A 24,529-nucleotide genomic window follows, 5' to 3' on the forward strand; every position below is an offset into this window, starting at 1 on the left:
CTCGGTAAGTTATGTATAATATGCTGGCCTAGGGAGTATAGAGGGGTTGTTGGTTACGAATATATAAAGCCTGAATATTATACATATTAGGAAAGACAACGTCCGATTAACGGCCGTTCCCAATATTTGATCTATCTCTGGTTTTGCCCTACTAGAGATAGGAATAGCTCTCATTAGACATTAGAGACATATATTTTATGTCAATTGTGAGCTATTCCTATCTCAAGTAGGGCAAAACCAGAGATAGATCAAATATTGGGAACGGCCGTAAGATAGTTGCCAGCAATCTTTCATTTAGTAGGTAAACTTGAAGCGGACTAAACTTTCCGGCAGCTGATAAGCTATTACTAAGAATAATCTCGATAGTGTCAGCTTTCAAACAAAAAGAACTAGACCGAAAATCGATCCCGGACAGACACACATACAAATAGACAGGCAGACAGACACGTCAATCTTATAACGCAATAAACTAATTATAAGAAAATTATAGAGTAAACCACAGGGAAGGACATAGACTACTTTTTCTGGGAAAATGTACGGTTCCCGCGAAATAACGCGCGTAACGTCAGCTAGATTATGAAGTTATACACAAATCGAAAAAGCATATTCCTACTCCAGAAAATATAGAGTTAAGTATAGAGAAAACATAAGAACACAAGGAACGTTAAAAAATTGCGGCAAATCATAATTCCACGCCACAAACGACTTTTAGACGAAGTTCAGACGCGGTAGTGTATAAAATAGGTAAACATGTTTACGTCATAATTCATAAATAGTATCTAAATATATGTGGTTTGATAGCGCTGAGTACCTAGAGCAATGTATTTACGTCGTCGACTGTCGTTGATGTCTTTTACTGAACTATTTATATCATGATTTTATTTATACTACTCATTGGAGTAGTATTTAAATCTTATTATGTTAATAATATTATAATAATTCTTAATAAAATTTTTTTCTTGCATGCCTCCAGAAAAATCAGTAATGTTTTTTAAATGTTTAAATAATAATAGTATTTTAAAAAGATAAAACTGACTTCAAAATTGTACGTAATAATTAAGAATTAAAATTCCTTATCTCAAAAACAGATTTTGATGAAACTTGCAATACCTATTCCCATTTTCAGTAATTTGAAAGCTGAAGTTGTCGGTTCCTGTGAAATCACTTAAATTCCTGTGAAATCACTTAAATTCCTCCAACTGACAATTTTTTTTAAACGGGCTTTGGCCCACCACACATTCCCACCATTGTATCTCCTGTGTCGCCAGGATCGACAGCGGTATCCAACCACGAAAACCCTTTGATATGATCTCAGGGAGCCCGAGGGACATGCTAATGCTGTCTTGGGACCCGCAACGAAATTAATCAGAAGAAAATAGGAGGAGTAGGAACTGACAAAATATGACAACAATTCTATTTGGGTATAATCAGTTCATTTGCTACTGCACAGCGTTGGAGTAGCAAGTAAATTGCGGGTTTTTTGGCTTCCGGGTCTCTGGAAATATTGCTAGAATTTGTGTATCAAAATAAGACAATATAATAAATTTTCTATGTATTTTCAGTAATTTGAAAGCTAATGTTGTCTGTTCCCGTGACATCACTCTTCCTCATGTAGTGGTCGACTTGGGCGATGGTGTCGAACATCGGCATCGTCTTGGTCTCTGGTGTGAACATGAGGAGGAAGGCGGAGACTAGCGCGCAGAAACTGAAGATGATCGCTGGGAGAGCTGCTGAGGTGGTTGTCTGGAATTTATTGTACCATTGAAGAAATTTAGGTATTTATAAGCAGATAGCGGACGTACCATAAAAGATATTGATTCCTAGACAGTTGACAGACCAACGTCGTTTGGTCGGATCATGTCAATTCAATGTTAATTATTCGGCTGGGTTTGATGTAACGCAACCAATACTACGTAGGTCTCCCATCTGCCTCGGAATCAACTTCTGTGATAGTACCTACTTTTCGGATTAGGTTTTAAAAAGATTTTTAAGGATTAACACTTCTTGGCAATACAATAACTATGAAATGAATTACACGATTGGGACCCTTTCGCTAAACCGTCACGATTGAAGGCTCAGAGCCAACTGAACTGACTCCCAGCTACTGAGACCTAGTCTAAACATCTAGATTGCTGATGTCAGCATTAGCCCCTTCAGGGTTGGGATATAACAGTACCATCGAAGAAATTGATTCATATAGGTAAATGGCGGACCTAGTTTGGTCAGCTTATGTTAAACAATCAGGTAATCTACCTAAGTCTCAATTAAACTTGGTGACATGTTTCCACTGCGAAAATAGAACCAACAACCACTGAGTAAAAATCAAACCACGCTCTAACTTTCTAAGCCACTGTACCAGGTGTTTGCTGGGCATCGACCTAATGATCTCCTCCGCCACGCTCCAAGCTTTTACATTACCCAGGATTTCCAAATTCGCCAAACTCTAAACTAAACCAGGTGTTTACTGGGCATTGAAGCAACGACCACCAAGTTCGAAACACTCCAAGCTTTTACAGCGCTATCATGCTGCCGATCCTAGCGGCGGCGTTGCCAGTGTACCAGTAGTTTAACTTACCAGCAGCAAAGTCAGCGGCGCTATCATACTGCCGACTCTAGTGGCGGTGTTGCCAGTGCCGAAGAGGTGATTACTGGGCATCGAACCAACGACTTCCAAGTTCGCCAGGCAGCACGCTCCAAGCTTCTACAGGTACAAAACTCTTACCAGCAGCAAAGTCAGCGGCGCTATCATGCTGCCGACCCTAGCGGCGGTGTTGCCAGTGCACTAATAATAACTTACCAGCAGCAAAGCTATCATGCTGCCGACCCTAGCGGGGGTATTGCCAGTGCACTAGTTGTAACTTACCAGCAGCAAAGTCAGCGGCGCTATCATACTGCCGACCCTAGCGGCGGTGTTGCCAGTGCCGAAGAGCGTCCCCCTCACGCTGGTGGGGAACAGCTCAAGGCCGTACGTGTACATCGACGTGAAGCACACCACCGTGCCCAGCTTGCCGAACAGGAACAGTATTATCTTGAGTAGGGACATGTCTGCAAAAGTGAAAATAGTCTTAGAGCTACAAGTACAAGACTATACAATTTTCTTAGAATCATGTTATTAGACGTTGTCCGTAAAACGCAGAAAAAATTGAACACAAGACTCAAGAGCCTTAAATTTATTTAGGCATTAAAAGTATCTCTATGCCGATCACTCATCAGTCATCAGCCTGCCTATCATCGCCAACGAGATATCTAACTCTACATGTTTTCTCGATGGTTTGTCTCTTCATCTCTATTGACCCTGACAAATATTTTTTCTCGCGTCTCGATCTATCATCGAAATAACACATTTTTAAAGAGTTTTGTCGAGATAATGTCGAGATTTTGACATTATGAGACGAGTAGTTTTTAATTATCTTGAGAGTGAGATATTTCGTTGGCGTATGCTAGGCAGGCAGGTTCAAGGGCCTAAGAGTGAAGAGGTACCTTCTGAGTACTGTTAAATAGATACACAGACATTGCATTTGTAATGTGGATTAGAATTTAAATAGCATGTTTCTGGTCTTCCGAATTTATCAAAGAGGGGATATGATTATTTTTAAAAACAATTAGCAATAACTCAGACTGACGCAAGACTTTAGGAAAATCTTGAGATCTCGTTCAAAATCGTATTAGTAGTTAAGATTTTGACTTACTTTCAGGCGAAAATGATGACGCTACGAGGAACACGCTTAAGCAGACGTAACCACACTGCAAAGTCCTTTTCCTTCCAAACCTCTTCATTAGGAACAAAGCAACGAGATCACTTGGAAACGATACTAGGGCTGCCAAAATAAAGTTCACATATTTATTCCCTGGTAGTAACACCGAATGGACAGCCATCCCATAGTAAGTTAGTCCTGACGTAAAAAAACAGAAGGACGAAACCGCTAAACGTATAAGCATCTCTTTCGACGCTATAATATGTTTGTAGTTTTCCGACTCTTTCTGTACCACAGCGTTGAATTTGTTCGTCAGTTCTTCCGGCGTGATTTCAGTTATTTCCTTCTCTGTCACACTTAAGTTGTTCATTTTAGCGATGATCTTGAGAGTTTCTTTCACTTCTGTTATTCTATCGTTGATGATCTGCCACCGTATGCTCTCTCTTAATATGAACACGTAGAATAGGAAGAGGATCATCGGTGCGTATACCATCATGATGATGTACTTCCAATACTTCAGCCCCATGGCTATGATAGCAAATAACACTTCTCCGACGTAGAAGGCGTAACAAAATATGACGCCGGTTGATACTCTCTTGGATTCACCACCAACTTCTATCACTGTAAAGATACAAAATAATATGTATTTTTGGGAAAATTAATCAAAGTGGCCAGTTACATTGAGTTAAGTAGTTACCATCAGCAAACTTGTAGGTCAAACTATCTTTGGAAGTAGTGGAAAGCCGTATTTCAGAACGACTGGGATTGTTCCAGAATTTTATCACTTTGAGTAAGACGTACGATGTTCTTTGAGTAAGCTTACTTAACTTATATGAGGATATCCAAAGAGCAAAAAGGCATAGAACATGCATTTAAAATGAATTATTCCGTAGGTGTCTTATTAACGACGTGGTGACTGAGTAGAGATCAGTGATTACTGAAATATCTAGTATGTAGCTAGGTTAGGGCAATGTAGGCTGATCACCTGATTAGTGACAAGTACGATGATGATGCGTCGAATGGGCGTGTAAAAAGTCGGTCCTGCACCTGATCTCTCGTCAGTCATGTCGGTCTTCCGTCCCACTGGGTTATGAGAGTAAACGGAATAGAGAGTGCTCTTGTGAACTGCTCACACACTTTGGCATTATAAATTTACTCCAGTGACTCTACCATGAGTTTAAAGCTATAGTATTTATCGATACTCGATATCGACTACGTAAATATTTAGTATGGCGATTTTAGTTCCGCAAATAACCGCTAGAGGCGCTGTAACTGCCATACTAAAAATTTACGGTAGTCGGTATCGAGTATCGAAAAATACTATAGCTTTAAACTCATGGCAGAGCTACAGGTCTGGTTTTTAATGACACCGTCCAGCCATCGTCATTGAAACCGGTGTGGGAGATATTAGATGTAGCTAAGAGCTGTGATAAGTTCACGAGTCATATTATGACCTTAAATTGAAAACTGAAAAACACTCACTTATAACTATACCAACGGTATACAATCCCGAAGCCAGCACTGTCTCCAAGAACTCAAGAGCCAGGTAACCGTAGTAGTTGGTGAGGAATATCTTGAATAGGCCTACAGCTCCGCCTACAGAACAGAGTATCATTGATAGCTTTCTGCCGAATCTGAAAAAAGGTAAATGGAACCTCCATTACTGATATTGATGATGACATATTACTGCATAAATAATTATACACACGTTTTTCTTTCTTTTTCTGACCATTTTAACTTTTTCCGTAAAAAAATCATAAAAATATTTAAAAAATAAATAAGCGTTTTTAACCGACTTAAGAAAAGTTATAGCTATAGATAAAGTATTATTATTTTTCACGTGGGAGAGCCATGCTTTGGCACGAATGGGCCGGCTCGATCGGAGAAATACCACGGGCTCACAGAAAATCGGCGTGAAACAGCGCTTGCGCTGTGTTTCGCCGAGTGTGTGAGTTTACCGGAGTCCTTTTCCCTTCCCTACGCTCCCCTATTACCCTATTCCCTCACGCACCTGCAGCTCTTCTGATGCTGCGAGTGTCCATGGACGACGGAAGTTGCTTTCCATCAGGTGACCCGTTTGCTCGTTTGCCCCCTTATTTCATAAAAAAGGAGATATACCTGTCTGCGATCCAACCAGCGATGGACATAGAGAACACCATCCCAGCGTTGTGAATGCTGCCCACCAGCATGGGCTTCCATGACTCACAGCCGAGGTTTAGCTGAAAAAAAATCGAAGTAAAGCTTTTGTATAGCTTTTTTATTAACTTACCGGCACAGCGGTATCAAAAAAAAACCTAACACCCCCTAGGTTTTGACGGATTTTTTTACGGAAAGCCCGCGATAAAAGCTATAGAAATAAGAATGATAGTAAATAAGATTTACCCAGCTTCCAAAAAGGAGGTATGATGTTCGTCTTATTATTGTGTTCTAATTACAGACTGCAGTAATCTCAAAAACGACTTCACTGACTCTGATGAAGCACTGTTGAGTACAGACACATACTAGACCAACATTATTTTAGTGCTAGAATGTATACTCGTATTTGTACGGAAAATACTTGCAGGATGGTCACTGCCTGGATATGACAAGGACAGCATATTGTGATTTGAGTACCACTTAATCTGAGTATTCCAGTATTAGGCCGAGTGTAAGCGGCCAGTATACTTGTAAGCCACAACAAATTAATGGTAATTAATTTCAATTAAGCGACGAGTAGGCTCATGGTATAAGCAAAGCGAACAGAATTATGATTAACGCAACAACATTCACATAATATTGCTAATCAACTTTGATAGGCGAAAAATAATAATATTAAAGTAGATCCATAAGGTAACGGACAGACAGACACACTTTCGCGTTTATATTATCAAGCAGTGGCGGCCCTAGGGGGTGGCGGACAGGGCAATCGCCCGGGGCCTTGCTGTTGCAGGGGCCTCGCAAGGTATTTTTTCGTAAGACAAAGGGCCTCTCAAAGACCTGCCGCCCAGAGCCTTGCGAATACCTTTCGCCCGGGGCTTCGCATTGGGATTCGCATCAATTCCTTATTTATCACCTCCATCGTAAGTATCACATACACAATAGATTTTCAATTGTTATGCGGCAGCCGGCTGCCGCTTGGTGATTGATGGGTTAAACTGACCTCAGACACAATCGAATTATTGTGTTCATACTTAGATCCACTCATCACAGGTTTCCACCATACCAGTGAAGGTTTCGTTCGAACACGTTCCATTTTCAAATCCCTCTATCAACACTGGCCGAAAACATCTGGCGTTTATGTCTTTCGGCCAGTACTCCGGGGTGTCGAATGTGGCATCAAAACTATCGCATTCTGGGATCCGGCATCTGCAAAAAATAAAGGTTCTTTGCTTACAACATTCTTAAAAAAATTGACCAAAATCTGATAAGAATTATCGTGTGTTTTTCGGCTCATCCCGATAAAAAATAATTGACAAGCGTTTAAGCCTGGCCGCACATTGTCCGAAATTTCTGATCAGAAACAGTTGAACGTCCGCGCTGTCTCTTACATTTTGTACTGAGCCGAGTGAGCTCGAACTCGCCGGAAGGATATTTCGGATAGTGTGCGGGGTGGCGGTCTGGCGAAATTCAACTGTTTCTGATCAGAATTCGGACAATGTGCGGCCGGGCTAAAACGCATTTCGAACTTGAGCCACGGATTCCCAAAGTGGGTTTCGCGGACAGGGGTTCTCAGTATTCACTGATACTTAGTTATAAATTATAAAATATGACACCCGCAATCTATGGCCGGCCTAAAAACTAATTATTAGTGCTTGTTTAAAACAGTGTTTCTGTGATGTCACCGGCCTCGTGAGTCGTGCCCCGTGGACCACGAGCATTTTTTTAGGATTTACGAGTTTTGGTGCTCAATTTTTTTATAAATAAATATTGAGTATCGAAATTATTTCACCCAACTTATTTGATCCAACAAAATCCGTCCTATCGCGTCATCCGTCAGGCATTCAGGGGGCCTCGCAAAATATTGCCCACATCAATTAATGAAGGTCTTGCCCCACCACTGATGGAACTACAAGTGTTTTAAAACATATCCTCGACCTCACCTGAATCTATATTTAAGTACAGGTATTACAGTACATTATTAAATAGCAATATCAATTCAAGCAAACTTTTAAAATAAAAGACTACTTACTCATAATATCGATTACTGAGGTCAGTGACTCATAGAAAGTTTTGAATATTGAGCAGGTTTTACGTAAAATCCACTCGAGTTATCACACCAAATTATAAAACTATATTATCCAGTAGATAAGAGTGTATATACCTAAATGTTTAAGAAAAATATATTAATTACAGGCAATTGGCAGTTTTTCAATACAAGGTGTATGTATCCAAAGAAGAAACGTTATTTTTTTTTATAAAATAAGGGGTCAAACGAGATGGAAAGCAACTACCGTCGCCCATGGACACTCGCCACAATCACAAGAGCTGCAGGTGCGTTGCCGGCCTTTAAACGATTTATAAACGACTATGACGCCCGCAACTCCGTTGTGCTATAATTCGTGTATAGCGCGGGAACCGTACATTTTTCCGGGATAAAAAGTATCCTATGTCCTTTCCCGGGACTCCAAGTATCGCCATACCAAATTTCAGTAAAATCGGTTCAGCGGTTTGTGCGTGAAGAGGTGACAGACAGACAGACAGACAGACAGACAGACAAACGGACAGACAGACACAAATTATAATACATATATATTATAATTGTATATAGTATAGAAGAGTGTTAATACCTTCTATTTTTTTTTTTATGAAATAAGGGGGCAAACGAGCAAACGGGTCACCTGATGGAAAGCAACTTCCGTCGCCCATGGACACTCGCAGCATCAGAAGAGCTGCAGGTGCGTTGCCGGCCTTTTAGAGGGAATAGGGTAATAAAGGAGGGTAGGGATGGAAGGGAAGGGAAGGGAATAGGAGAGGGTAGGGAAGGGAATAGGGTAGGGGTTAGGGGATTGGGCCTCCGGTAAACTCACTCACTCGGCGAAACACAGCGCAGGCGCTGTTTCACGCCGGTTTTCTGTGAGAACGTGGTATTTCTCCGGTCGAGCCGGCTCATTCGTGCCGAAGCATGGCTCTCCCACGTTTTAGTTACCCGCGTAAAGTGTAAGTTAAAAAGTTGGCAACACCCTATAGATGCTATCTTTTTGTGAGAAGTTCCTAATGGCCTTCAAAATTTTATCATACGGGGCCCGCCAATACACACTACGCTTCTGCGTAGAAGACAAAGGTTATAATAATATAATAATAATATAATATCTAATATATCTATGGACGCTTCACACCACGTCAGTCTGGCCCCGTGCTAAGTACCTGAAGGACTTGTGTTACAGGTACCAGATAACGGAAATATATTTAATACTTTTATTTATACTATAGATACATAAATTTAAGATTTTCATTATATCATACACATATTTAATACACATCCAGACCCGGTTACATTGAAAACTTTTTGTTCCGTCGGCGGGATTCGAACCCGCGACCCCCAGCTTAAGCTGCCACACACTCAACCAATTGAGCCACAGAGGTCGTCAATTACCGGACCCAGAGGACTCAGAGGTTATTTTTTTTTTTGAGGCCCCTACTATGGGACCTCTTGTTCCCCCTTCCGAAGGGAAGAGACAATTCTTCAGAGGTTATATTACCGGACCCAGCTTCAATCAAATATTTCTGAGACCCATAATAAATAATAATGATTAATGACCTTGTGGTCACTACTCAGTACCTACTTACTACTATCCTCACGTTGTTCATATCACGTGACTACTACGCAGGAAGTGGTGAATAGAATAGAAAATACCAAACTGGTTCGACGGGAGTCTGTCTGAGGTATCAGGCAGGGCTGCCAATGCTGCCATCATTTAAACTGCCGTCTCCGGTCAAGCACAACAAAAATCCGAATTTGGCCGAAATGTGGTTATTTGCCCAGACATCCCTTAAAAAGTATAATATACGAGTCTTGCCAATTTTAGCTAAAACAATAATATCATTCTTTTCCAACAAAATTTTGTAAAATCTAGTTAACTCAGGTCCTAGAAATCGTACTTGATTTGGATCAAAGAAGAATGAAAGTGAGTAATTGCTGAATGACTCAAAGTTTTCTCAGCAAAAGTGTCCAGATTTCACCCGGTCACTTTTTTTTTTTTTATGAAATAAGGGGGCAAACGAGCAAACGGGTCACCTGATGGAAAGCAACTTCCGTCGCCCATGGACACTCGCAGCATCAGAAGAGCTGCAAGTGCGTTGCCGGCCTTTTAAGAGGGAATAGGGTAATAGGGGAGGGTAGGGAAGGGAAGGGAAGGGAATAGTTGAGGGTAGGGAAGGGAATAGGGTAGGGGTTAGGGGATTGGGCCTCCGGTAAACTCACTCACTCGGCGAAACACAGCGCAAGCGCTGTTTCACGCCGGTTTTCTGTGAGAACGTGGTATTTATCCGGTCGAGCCGGCCCATTCGTGCCGAAGCATGGCTCTCCCACGTATAATATACACTTTTCGAAAACCCGGCCGGACGCTCCCCGGACACCCTTCGAACTCGGACAAATCCGAGGAAATCCGAACAAATGGCAGCCCTAGCCCGAGGCCAAAGTTTTGGCAACAAATTAAAAAACAAGGCCACGAACATTGATAAGTTGGCCAGCTGGTTTTAAAGAATTCCTAATAGAGACGAAAAGGAGCTGTGTAATTTGCTATATTATGCAAATTAATTTTTACTAGATGACACCCGCTACTCCGTTGCGCCTTAATTACCGCACGGGAACCGTACATTTTTCCGGGATAAAAAAAGTATCCTTCGTCCTTTCCCAGGGCTCAAAGTATCTCCATACCTTTCAGCAAAATCGGTTCAGCGGCTTGGGCGTGACGAGGTGACAGACAGATGAACTGACAGACATACTTTTGTCTAGACTCTATAGCAGTGGTCCCCAACATTTTTTTCATGCGGGCCACAAACATGTTTCGGTCTTGGTGTCGCGGGCCGCAACAAAATTTTTTTAGGGTTAAAAAGTAACATTTTTCAAATTAACGATTTAAAAGTGGAAAAATTTTCACAGACTATCACGACTCACGAGTCACGACGACTTTACATTATTTTGTCGGAGGGTGTGAATTTCAAAATGGTAAACATCACACGGGCCACAAATAAAGCCCCGGTGGGCCGCATCGGGCCGCGAGTTGGGGATAGCGGCCATTAGCGGCTCTAAAGGAAACTTTGACGATAATTTATGGTGTATTAAATGGTTGCCTATAATAAAATAAAGAGGAAAGGTTTGTTTGCATTAAACTACTAAGCCAGCTATTTGTCGTCGAAAATGTACGAAAGGTTTTCTTTAGTAGATTTTCCACGATTTTGAACGAAATTGTAACTTTCATGAGATAGAGTGGGATTTTATACGTGGGAGAGCCATGCTTCGGCACGAATGGGCCGGCTCGACCGGATAAATACCACGTTCTCACAGAAAACCGGCCTGAAACAGCGCTTGCGCTGTGTTTCGCCGAGTGAGTGAGTTTACCGGAGGCCCAATCCCCTAACCCCTACCCTATTCCCTTCCCTACCCTCAACTATTCCCTTCCCTTCCCTCCCCTATTACCCTATTCCCTCTTAAAAGGCCGGCAACGCACTTGCAGCTCTTCTGATGCTGCGAGTGTCCATGGGCGACGGAAGTTGCTTTCCATCAGGTGACCCGTTTGCTCGTTTGCCCCCTTATATCATAAAAAAAAAAGAGTATAGACTTTAGCAGTATATAAATAAGTCTATGCTTTAGATGTTAATAACTAGTAGTAGTTGGTTTATATATTGCAAAGCAAATACTTGATTTTATTTTTATCGCAATATTTGCACTACTTTAGAGTTTTACGAGATTCTTATTTATATCATAACCTACCTCAAGCGAAATCTCCTTATCTAAATTAAAGACGTGAGTGGAAGAACCACATAACTAAAATTTTATAACATTAGGATGAAGGATAATTTTCCCGACCCTAATTTATACAAAAAAGGCATCTTTTTTAACTTACCTACTTCTTTCACTCATGTCGTCAATTATCTTTAACATGCTACGTACGTTTATTGTCAATTTAACTGTTATAAAAGATAATTAATCGTTGTTTAAATATCATATTCTCTTAATATTATGTTCTTTCTTTCTTCTCTTATAATATTATGTTCTTTGTATGAGTAAGAGAGAAGACATAATAATTGTTATTTAGATAAACGATTAAGAGGCTTTAATTGAGTCCTAAGTCATAACTCATAAGCTCAGTAATAAAAGACTTTAATTGTTTAATTACCAACTGCAACTGTTTTGTTTGGAATCTACTATCAGACTGTATGCAGATAGAGCAATAAATGTGATATTATTATGATATTACCTAGACATTACTATAGGTTGCGATAAACTTCATCGCGCGTAAACCGTACATTTTTCCATTCTAGGATAAAACGTATCTTTTGTCCTTTCCCGGGACTCAAAGTATCTCCATACAAAATTTTAGCAGAATCGGTTCAGAGGTTTTGGCGCGAAGAGGTAACATGATGCAGATGGACAGACAGACTTTTGCAATTATATTATTAATAAGTATGGATTAAGATGTTGTAAGGGTCATGAAAGACGCGAATGACGAAGATGCTAAGCATAATATTATTATTTACTATAAACTAGCTGTCCCGGAAAACTTTGCTTTGCCATAATATGGAGTATTTCGCCTAGATAATATTATTTTAATGAAGTGACTAAATAAGTATGTCACCATGGCAAAGTCCATCGCTCCCCCGTCGCACAAACAATGGTCGCCGTCAGTCTCGAGTTGTAATAATTTACTATTATTTTTTCAACAAATGCACTTATCAATATAAAAAGTACCCAGTAGCCGATTCCCATTGAATATGCATATAAAATTTGGTAAAAATCAGTAAAGCCGTTTCGGAGGAGTACGGTAAATAACATTGTGACACGAGAATTTTATATACAAGAATCTACTAGGTAATAAATAAACCAGACTGGCTGGTTATTGGTTAATCTGGCTGGCTGGCTGGCTACTTACCTAATCTGGGGGTCTGGCTAAAATCTTAGTTTACAACTAAACTACTTACGGCCGTTCCCAATATTTGATCTATCTTTGGTTTTGTCCTAGTAAAGATAGGAATAGCTCACATTAGACATTAGAGACATATTTTATGTCAATTAACGGCCGTTCCCAATATTTGATCTATCTCTGGTTTTGCCCTACTAGAGATAGGAATAGCTCACATTAGACATTAGAGACATATATTTTATGTCAATTGTGAGCTATTCCTATCTCTAGTAGGCAAAACCAGAGATAGATCAAATATTGGGAACGGCCGTAAATGTTAGCTGCGATCGGTTGTATGTCAAACCAGAGATAGATTGAATATTGGGAACGGCCGTAAGTAGTTTAGTTGTCAACTAAGATTTTAGTTTTACTTGTTATTGTTTGAGCCAGACTATCTAATCATCAAACATGAAAATACTAAGCTATTATAGAGAGCTATAATTATACTAATTATAATAATATACATATAAATTATTAGTGTTATAAAATTTTGTGACACATATTTTATGGTGGTAACTGGAACTGTATTAGACAAGTAAAAAAGCGATAACAATATTTTTGTAACCTAGGTAAATTCGCCCGTTATATTAGAACTTGAACGTTAGAGCAAATTAATCTGAATTCCTCATTATCTATTGAATTCCTCACTATCTATATTTTTACTAGTAATAATAGCTCCCACACCTTTTTTGGTGACGGTGGCCAGTTTCATTGAAACCAGGCCAGCTACGCAGGAGTAATTTTATAGTGTCCAAGTAGGTATGTGCGCAGTACACAAGAGCACTCTCTATTCCTTTACTCTCCAAACCCAGTGGGACGGTAGATTGACACGACTGGTGAGAGATCAGGCGCAGGACCGACTTTTTACATGCCTATCCGACGCATGGATCATCTTACTTGTCAGACAATCAGGTGATCAACCTGCTATGTCCTAACCAAACTTGGAAATGACATGTTTCCAACGCGGGAATCGAACCCACGACCTCCGAGTCAATAGCCGTGCTCTATACCACTAGACCACGGAGGCGTTATATATTTTTACAAGCAGCTGACCCGGCAAACGTTGTTTTGCCAGGCTATTCTATATTGATCAAAGTCGACGAAAGAGATTGGCGCAGCATTTCGTAGAGCGCTACGCGGCCTCTACAACGTGCAAGCGCAGTACACAAGATATATTTTATCGTAACCATAAAACTATTATGCAGTTCATTGTGTGCATATTTTTTTTATGAATATAAGGGGGCAAACGAGCAAACGGGTTACCCGATGGAAAGCAACTTCCGTCGCCCATGGACACTCGCAGCATCGAAGAGCTGCAGGTGCGTTGCCGGCCTTTTAAGAGGGAATAGGGTAATAGGGGAGGGTAGGGAAGGGAAGGGAATAGGGGAGGGTAAGGAAAGGAATAGGGTAGGGGATTGGGCCTCCGGTAAACTCACTCACTCAAGCGCAAGCGCTGTTTCACGCCGGTTTTCTGTGAGAACGTGGAATTTCTCCGGTCGAGCCGGCCCATTCGTGCCGAAGCATGGCTCTCCCACGTATCTCCCACCAATAATTTACTACTACTACAGAATCGGCTACTGCCACTTTTTATATCGAAAAGTGCATTTGTTGATAATACTTAATTATCACATCTCGAGACCGACGGTGACCATTGTTTGTGCGACGGGATAGCGATGGATGTTGCCATGGTGCCATACCTATTTAGTCACTTCAATAAAATAATATGGGCGAAATACTTTATATGGCAAAATTAAGTACCCATAAGTAAATGAAAATATAATCAGCCAAGTGCGAGTTGGACTCGCGCACGAAGGGTTCCGTATCACAATAGAGCAAGAATGGGCTGAAAATTGTGTTTTTTGTATGGGAGCCCCCTTAATTAATTCATTTATTTAAATTTTATTATTAATTATTAAATAACAAATAAAACTGAGTATCTCTTGAGTATTTCGAGTGCCTATGTATTGCCTTTATTGATATATCGAGTAAAAAATTGCAGAAAAATCAAGTTTCTTGTGTAGGAGCCAACCTTAACTATTTAATTTATTTTTAGTACTTATTTGTTCTTATAGCGGCAACAGATATATACACAATCTGTGAAAATTTCAGAAGTCTAGCTATAGCGGTTCTTGAGTTACAGCCTAAAGACATACAGACACACATACAGACATCGAAGTCTTAGTAATAGGGTCCCGTTTTTACCCTTTGGGTACGGAACCCTAAAAATGAATAATTATGAAATCGACAATTTAGGGTTAGTAACTCAATATTAAAGTTAAAAAAAAAAGTTAAAAAAATACCTGTGATTGACATCCTCGGCCACAAAAATATAATTTAGTTGCAACATAGCAACCATCACTAGTGGTAAACATATTAGGAAGTACTGTAGAAATTGAAATCTACCGAACTTTTGTAGGTCCTCAAAAGAACTTTTTGGATTTTCGGGGTTATTCATACGATATTTTCTCACTGATTTTTGCATAGTTTTTTTTACAAATATTTTAGATGAAAGAAGGCGCGAACGCTCTAAAATAGAATGAAATAAAGACTCCGCGCTTCACAAACGTGTGTCACTATTAAACTGAGAGCGAGTCTTCGGCGGACTAAGCAGTAAAAGTAGCAAACTCCATATTATTATATTTACATTCTCCGTATTATTGTTTTGTGTATAAAAATATATTTTATAACATATTATTGTTTTGTGTATAAAAATTAGACATTAGGTATGTCCACACTGTGCCTTTTTTTGTTCATTAAGGGCATGCGTTATAGCGCAGTCAACAGCGCACGTGAGGCATGTTCGCGACGCATGTACTCTGACCACAGTGTTTGGATTTGGATACTGTCACAGTCACTTCTGTGACTCTGACAGTATCCAAAACTTTAAAAAAAATGACAATATTGGCGTTGCGTTCCTTGACGCAGTGCGCCCTGTGCGAGCTTCTATATAACTGCACTTTTGTTTTTTAACCGACTTCCAAAAAGGAGGAGGTTATATGTTCGGCTGTGGATATTTTTTTAATACATTGGGAAACATCTCTGGGGCGCAGTGGAAACTTATCGGGAGCAATTTCAAAAATAAGGATCTGTCTGGTCTGGCCATTCTTGCGCCCCCCAGAGTGTACGCCCTGTGCCTGGGCTGTGGTGGGGCCCGGTGGCACCGCCCTATTAACGGCACTACCTTGACGCATTTTATTATTAAATGCGCCAATATGAAAGTGAGTGATGACGAAAATTAAAGATGAAAGTGCACAGTGTGGACATAGCTTATAATAGGTAATTATTATAATATTATGTAGTAGGCACGTACAGTCGGCAGCAACACCGCGAATTTATTTTTCATGAAATTAAGAAAATAAAAAACTGAAGTAGATAAACCTAACCGATGCAGCGATGCCATGGATTCACACTCAGATAGACTCGTCAAACTTATACCGACCGTCATTTTGGTCGGAACTCGGGAGTTAAAATCATGTAAATTGATTCTTATGGTTTATTATTTAGCGGAACCACAAAACTCAACAATATCTAGCATTAAATGTTCACTAAAAACCTTTATTATCACTTTTATTACATAAAATATGCAGACCGACTCCTTTGAGTTCTACTAAGTAGGACATAACATTACACGCTTTTGACGCTTATACACCGATATAAGGCTCTCTCCATTATATAGTACCTCAATGGTGTCAAACTTCTTCCCGCAAATTTTATACACAACTTTTTTTTCCTTAGGCACTCGGCTATTTGACCATGGCCATGGTCGAAAGTTTGAGTAAAGCGTTTAGACTGCTGTCTACCACTTTACTGAATTGACCGACTTGACTTCTTGACTGCATTGACTTTTATTAATTCGACTTCGACTAGACTTTGGACTTGACGAGAAAGAAAAACGACGCTGAAAATTGTTTACAAGTAACAAGAGTCAAGATCACCAAGATATTGACACTGCCCAGTGGCCATGGTTATGTTATAGCCGTAGTGCCTTCAATCTTCATAAAAAAAATGTCAGTTGTCACTTGTCAAATCAAATGTCATTTTCATTTTTCAGTGACAGTTGCAACTTGCAGCACGGCAAAATTCTCAAAATTATTCGCGTTTTTTGTGAGATTTCCGCAGAATACATCGATAACCTAAAATAATAGCAAAATCGTTAATTGTAGGCCAAAAACTTGTATTTAAATAAATAAAAAAATATCCCGTGTAATTATACGACATGGAAGGCATAGAAGTTCGCATTGCGAATAACAAAAAGGTGACATTCTTACCTAATTAAATATTAAAAGCCAGGTTAGCGGAACAATAACACATTGTAAATACGTTTCCAGGGCAAAGGATTGTTTGCGACGAAACAGTTTAAAAGAGGAGATGTGATTCTCGAAGAGAATCCACTGGTTTCTTGTCAGTTCGCATGGAACGCCGCTTACAGATATTTAGCTTGCGATCATTGCATGCGGTAAGTTAAAAAAAATATATATAATTTATTAGCTATTGCCGCGGCATCCCTACAGATAAATTGGGCTAAAGACTATACCTTTGTAATCTGTAGTCTTAACATAATACAGTGGCTCGGCCAGCTTGAATGCATTATTTCCACGAAACACAGTCATCACTAGTAGGCCTAGCTCTCGACCTGTTGGTAGGCATCATTGTATGCTGATGTTCAAAAAGATTAAAGTGCATTACCAAATTAGAATTGATAATCCAGCTATTTGATCACGTGCGGAATCCAGTTTGTCGACATGATAGGGGTTTATAATATTATGTCAATATTCTATACTACCTAATGTTAATTTTTCTGTAATATAAAATATCCTGTCCTTGCCCAGAATAGGTTCAGCAGTATGAACATACAATTTCTTCAGACAGACTTGCTACGTTGTTAAATCTTATAAAAAATATCTTCATTTTAATTCTTTTAAAAATATTCTACACATCATTTTTCATTACAGGCCACTGGAAACTCCGGAACAAAATGTGAGGCGTCTATCTAACAAGCAGGACATAGTTCTGCCACACTCAAACTGTTTCGAGTCCGACCTACTCAACATTACTAGCTGTAATCAGTGCGGGATACTGTACTGCTCAGAGGAGTGCAAGGAAATTTCCTACGCTACTTATCACAGAACACTGTGTTACATTCAGAGTGAAGCACAGCATCCAATTAATGTGCTGCTAGAGACTTGGAAGTAAGCTGTATTGCATTTTCTATTTAACATTACATTATGTTATATTCAACTCCACTCTATAAAAGTTTGTTTATTTCCCAAGAACATCACATTTTGCCACGATAAAACTATATTTTGTTTTTCCCCGGCCCTTAAGTATATCCATAGCAAAAAGTCAAAGTCAAACATACAGACACTTCAACATTATAAGTAATAAGGTTTATAAATACACATTTGTAGTTAATTTTTAAAGTTTGCCTGTATTAAAATAAGATTATTTTAAACAAGCACTTTTTTAATTATAAACAATATAACAAAATTTTCAGACAAATTCACTATCCACCGGAGACAGCAAATGTTATGCTGCTTGTGAGAATACTTGCATTCATCAAACAGCATTCCGACCCAGAAGCTGCAGTAGCGACGGTAAAACAGTTCTATCATCGTACTGTCAATGAAGACGCTGAGTTGGTACACAAACTGCTGGGAGAAGAGTTCAACAGTCAAATAAATACATTGAGAGAAATGACCGCTAATGTTATAAACGGAGAGTATGTTGATGAGGTGAGGTTATTGATTTTATTACCAATCATGGTAGGAAGGAGATAATCCTTCCTATTAAACACAAAGTAGCATGATAACTGATAATTATATATTACATAATATATAATGTTGCCCATTAAAGGAATGAGCACACTGAGACGGGCCGTGCCGGGGCTCAGCGTGCCGGGGCTCATCGCAAAAATTCGCCTCCATACAATTTGGATGGAAGTGGATGCGCGTATCGCACACTGTCTCGGGGCGCAGCGGATTTCCGCTTCCATAGAAATTGTATGGAGGCAGATTTTTGCGATGAGCCCCGGCACGGCCCGTCTCAGTGTGCTCACTTCTTAAATATTAAATCATTAATGAATAGTTACAGATCTTTTTAATTCCAAAATTGCCGATGCCTTATTTATTATTACATAAACAATTTTAAGGCTCTTAAGTATACTATCTAAAGAATAGAATGTTGATGAAAATTTTTATTCCAAACGTATTTTAGTAACTATTTTTTTATTAAAAACTATTTCAGTTCCTAACACCAGAGGGTTTTTGTTCCCTCATGGCGCTGGTGGGCACAAACGGTCAAGGCATTGGCACCAGCCCCTTGTCCCTGTGGGTCAACTCGGTGACGGAGCAGACCATGTCTGATGATGAACGGCAACAGCTTGACCTGTTTATTGACAAGCTGTACCAGTATATTGAAGAAGGTTTTTTATTTTATTGGTTATTAGGATAAGACCCTTTATTTTTTGGCCATTTTAAAAGAAGGTAAATAAATAATTTTTTGAGTTCACAAAAAGTGATTTTGACATCAAAAAAAAAACTGACCTTAAAGAGTAGTTCAGTATTGACTTATATAACATTTATATTTCAGAATCTGGCCAATTCCTCAACACAGAGGGTTCTGGACTCTTCAAGCTGCAGAGCGCGTGCAACCACAGCTGCCAACCGAATGCCGAGTCCGCCTTCCCCTATGGCAACCACAGGATACAGCTACGGGCGTTGAGGAGCATCATGCCAGGGGATGAGATATGCATCAGCTACTTGGATGAGTGCGCGCTGCAACGGTCGAGGCATTCTAGGCAAAAGGTATACTGCAAATTTATGATATTTATATTGTGAATATTAAACTATCAGAGAAAAAACTTTAGAGGTGTCAAGCAGGGATTGAATAACCGAAAAATATCGGTAAAAAAGGTTAACGGTATGACGTCATACCTTTAAATTACGATAGCCTTAAATAACGGTACCGCTATTTTTCGGTATTGCAAAATTACGGTACCAATATTTTTTTTCGATACCTAAACCTGTAAAATAAAGGTATAGTGCGGAACGGCAACATCGCAATTCGCAAGCGAGCCGGACTGCGCGGTGCGGCGCGGCGTTGTCAACAAACAACCGATGTTTTTAAAAACCTATAGACTGACTTCTATTCTGCCTGCCGCGCCGCGTAGGTTGTCAATAATTTGCGTGTGTACTTTGTTAAAAGAACGAGTAGACCAAGATGGATAAAAGTAAGTAAATACTTTTTTATTATTAATGATTACATTAGTGTCATCACTAGGTAGGGAGGGGGGGGGGGGGGGGTCCGAGATTGTTTTTAAAGAGGGTCGCAGACTGTTGAAAGAAAAATTAATACAAATTACAAACTACATATAGGTACAAAAGATTCGGTTTTTGAACGAACCTTTTGTATCGAACGTCGAAAAAATCGTGACGGGATCACAAGACTTTTTACTTAACTTTTTGGCTTTTTCGTTGCGACATAAAAAAAGTTGAGAAATGATGATCTACAGTTAATCTTTGTTCGTTTATTTATACGAACATACGAACTTAAGTGTATATGTCACCATACAATTGTAAAAACCGTTAAATTGTAAAATAACTAACGAGATTGTAAAAATATGTCGAAAGATTCATGTTATACATAATATACATATTTATAATCTAACGTAAAATAATGTGTTAAAATAATAAATTATAGGCAGCTTATTCGCGTCCGAAGTCTATCAACATTTTACAATTTCACTAGTTGTATAATAATCTAAAGGTTTTTACAATTTTACGGTGACATATATAAACTTACTTTAAATTTGATACCAGCCAACTTGAGCGTGAGTTTTAATTTTTACCCGAATTTTTTTTTTCAGAATCAGCAATAAAACGTCATCACTCGCCAGACATTTTAGGGGATTCGGAGCGACCACTGTCCCCCTCCGTTCTCCATCCTAAAATAGCTAAACATTTGGAATACAACACCAAAAAACATGAACCTGAATGTTACCACTGCGTAGCAATCAAACAAGAAGAAAAGGACCAAAGAAATGACATTTTTAGCTTACTTATAAAAGAAGAAATGAAAAATATAGAACTTTGTATGAGAACTCGTGTGTATTCAAGAATCTTTGTATTTCTACATTCCTTGGAAGGGAAGCACAACAAAAACGTTCCATTGACTGACTCTGAAGTAGATGGTTAAGAAATGGTGCCTACATACTACATAATTTTGTTAAACTAATACTAAAATAACTACTATTAATTAAAATGCTGACTGATTATGAAATAATAATAAACAAATTCTGTAACAATGTTTTATTTTAATCGATCACAATAATACAAAAATCAAAACACCAAGTATTTTCTTTAAATTGTGATTTTTATACGATTAAGGCGAGGCCTACTTTTTAATTTCCCGTCACCTAGTCGGAGTTCGATTACGAAGTGGAAAAAAAAATGGGATAAAGTACACAATTCTTGACACGTCATGAACCGTATACGTGTATATATATATATATATATATATATATATATATATATATATATATATATATATATATATATATATATATATATATATATATATATATATATATATATATATATATCATATGTAAAATAACTAACGAGATTGTAAAAATATGTCGAAATATTTATAACTATATATTTATAATGTAACGAAAAAAATGTGTTAAATTAGGCAGAATATTCGCGTCCAAAGTCTATCAACATTTTACAATTTTACTAGTTTTATTACAATCTAACGGTTTTTACAATTTTACGGTTACATATATATGAAATATAAGTAAAACAATCATAAAATCTCCTCTAAAAAATTACACAATCTTCTAAAACGTAAATTTATATGCAGTACCATAAGTATATATTTTTTTTGTTAAATAATTTATGTATTTATTTATTTATTTTTTATGAATTAATCTTGTTGCGAAGAAGATCACAAAATCGGTAAAATATTTTCTAGTGTTCATTTATTATTTCTTATTACTAAGATATCCTCGACAATATTTTCGTTTAAATTGTAACGTAAATTATTCATCACATATTTTAAAGAAGAAAAAAGGCGCTCCACGCTCACCTGCGTGGCTGGCACTCCTAACACCACCTTCGATAAAAGATATAGTTGAGGCTCCAACAAAGCTTTCTTATGCCAAAATGATAATATATTTTCATTTGGTGGTAGACGGGTATGGTTGGAAAAATTTTGTAATAGATTTACGCATGTAAGTTGCAACTACCCCGGATTGTTCAAGTCTTTACATGATAAGTTTCGAGCTGGCAACCGCGCCGCCGCCGCGCCCGCGCCGCCCGTTGCGTACTCTGTATTTTTTCGGTACCGAAATGATTTTGGTTGGGGTACCAATATAATAAAGGTATAACGATACCATAAAAAAATTAAGGTATGATTTCATTATTTAGCGGTACCGGTACGGTAAATCGCTACCGTTTTGGCTCAACCTTTAAATCAAAGCGGTATCGTAATGTAATACCGGTATAATACCGGTATTACTGTACCGCTTTCAATCCCTGGTGTCAAGGGACACCCGAATGGAACGAAGTTATTCAAAAAACCTATACATACATAATATTATACTCAAAAAATTATTACAAAAACGCCATCTACTGACGCCCAGGAATACTAACAACGCGTCGCTGTTTATTCTCAAAAATCTAGTTGACGCACAGGAATACTCTGCCCATAACATGCAGGTACTAATAAAAAGTGTCGTTACAACCTTTTCAGTCTAGCCCAAGGCGCAACGCGCGATAAGGAACTACGTTCCAATAATTCGTAGACAGATGGCGAACCTACGTCATTTGTCGGGCTATATCAATTCAATGTGAGTTGGCTGGGTTTGACATAACGCGACCAAATAATATTATAACGGATGGACGCCTGCCATCCAAAATTATGCATACGAAAATCTGTTTTTCAGTCTGTCGTTATTTCGGCCTGTTGATCTGACTGTTAGCTACTTCTTTACGCCTAAAACCTAGTGGAATCGATAGAGTAGAGTATTTTTTATCCCAGAAAATTGTAATGCTACCGCGCGATGTATATCCGAGGAAATTGATTTCTAGGCAGTTGACAGACCAACGTTATTTGGCCGGATCGGTGATCTGTGGCTGGGTTTGACATAACGCGACCCAACTACGTAGGTCCCCCATCTGCCTAGGAATCAACTTCTCTTACAAATTTTGGTGCAATAAAGTTTGCAAGAAGCATTTCCAGCATTATTTATAAATATTCTCAGCCAACATAATATTTGAAGGGTCCACTGCAATCATGATGAATGTCCAAAAAAATTTAAAATCTTAATGATTAATGCCATTCGGTCACTTGAAATAATATCTTTAAAATGTATTTACAAAATTAGCAATATCGCTTATAGTTCCGTGATAAATATGTTTTTTATATTTCGGCTACACAGCTAAAACGCTCAACGTCACAGGCGTTTCCTTTAAAATAATCTTTACCGTTTCATTTCGTTTTACCATTCTAAATTTAAAAACTCAATTATCTTAAAACTAACAACTAAGGACATTCATCTTTATTGCAGTGGACCCTTCATATTTTGTAAATTAAGTTACATGTTCACTAGATGCAATGATTACTAGATGGCGATTTGTACAAACTACAATCCTTACAAAGTAAACATTAACGTTAGTCCTTCACACTAGATGGCGCTCCCGATTTTATTTGTAACTTGACGCCCGCAACTATGTCGCGCCAAAATTCGTATATTTCGCGGGGACCGTACATTTTTTCGTGATAAAAAGTATGCTATGTCGTTTCCCGGGACTTAAAGTGTCTCCATACGAAATTTTAGCAAAATCGGTTCAGCGGTTTAGGCATGAAGTGGTAACAGACAGACAGATAGACACACTTTCACATTTATAATATTTTTCATTTATGATTTCCAGGAGCTTGCAGAGAACTACCTGTTCATTTGCTGGTGTGACCGCTGCATCTCCCAGCGCCAGGATCCCGAGTGCACCAGCGAGGAGGAGATGAGCGATGAAGAGATCGATGCTGATGACTGATGCTCCAACCTGCTCGCTCTGTGCCTGCTCGGACTATAACCTGGCGGGCAAGTGTCGGGTAGAAGTGTTTAGTGGACAAGTGTGGAAGTTGACAAGTGCGGTTATAGTTAACAAGTGTGGTTATAGTTGACAAGGTGTAAGGCTATAATAGTGAGCAAGGTTACTTACATTGGACAAAAAATAATATATTGGCCTAAATATAGTTTTAGAGGTGAAATGCTATTGTAAAGAAAAACTGTTAAATAAAAACACAATTAAAAACCATAAAAATGTTCAACATTAGAATATTTATTTCTAATGGCCTTAACTACCTAGGGTGGTAGATATGTTGAATGTTAGGGCAGAAACTGAACTAAGAGACACAGAGTAAGTGAGCATATAAAGCATGGAGCTATATGGCTGTCAGGCAGCATACTAATACTATTCTCCACCTCAATTCGTGATGTAAACCAATCTTAATTCTCATCTAAATTAAAATGCCAATTGAAAATGCATTCCTTTCGTTGCACGATTGAGTGTGACACTTAAAATTCATGGTATCATAGCATTTTGAGCATTGTTTACATTTGGATTCAAATGTATTGAAACACAGAATATATAGTTGATGAGTAATACCCAGAGTATTAAGGTATTACTACCACCACAACGAATACCTAACTTGGTCTCTGGTAATACTAAA

At 38.7% G+C, this 24,529-nt stretch overlaps 2 protein-coding genes across 2 annotated transcripts; one reads left to right on the top strand and one right to left on the bottom strand.

Moving 5' to 3' along the window:
- Positions 1–1,535: 1,535 nt before the first annotated feature.
- Positions 1,536–15,382, bottom strand: LOC121733714 (solute carrier family 22 member 3-like). The gene is made up of 7 exons (XM_042124063.1): positions 15,097–15,382; positions 6,835–7,040; positions 5,814–5,914; positions 5,178–5,329; positions 3,690–4,316; positions 2,864–3,045; positions 1,536–1,743 (listed from the first exon to the last, which is right to left on the bottom strand). The coding sequence occupies exons 2-7, from the start codon at positions 6,925–6,927 to the stop codon at positions 1,549–1,551; spliced, it is 1,350 nt and encodes a 449-aa protein (XP_041979997.1). The 5' UTR covers positions 6,928–7,040; positions 15,097–15,382; the 3' UTR covers positions 1,536–1,548.
- A 1,476-nt stretch (positions 15,383–16,858) lies between these two features.
- LOC121733715 (SET and MYND domain-containing protein 5) lies at positions 16,859–24,124 on the top strand. Its single transcript, XM_042124064.1, has 7 exons — positions 16,859–17,051; positions 17,125–17,252; positions 17,749–17,985; positions 18,291–18,528; positions 19,040–19,217; positions 19,385–19,599; positions 23,731–24,124. The coding sequence occupies exons 1-7, from the start codon at positions 17,013–17,015 to the stop codon at positions 23,848–23,850; spliced, it is 1,155 nt and encodes a 384-aa protein (XP_041979998.1). The 5' UTR covers positions 16,859–17,012; the 3' UTR covers positions 23,851–24,124.
- Positions 24,125–24,529: the final 405 nt, after the last annotated feature.

This window comes from Aricia agestis, chromosome 14 (assembly GCF_905147365.1).
Source record: "Aricia agestis chromosome 14, ilAriAges1.1, whole genome shotgun sequence".
NCBI lineage: Eukaryota > Metazoa > Arthropoda > Insecta > Lepidoptera > Lycaenidae > Aricia > Aricia agestis.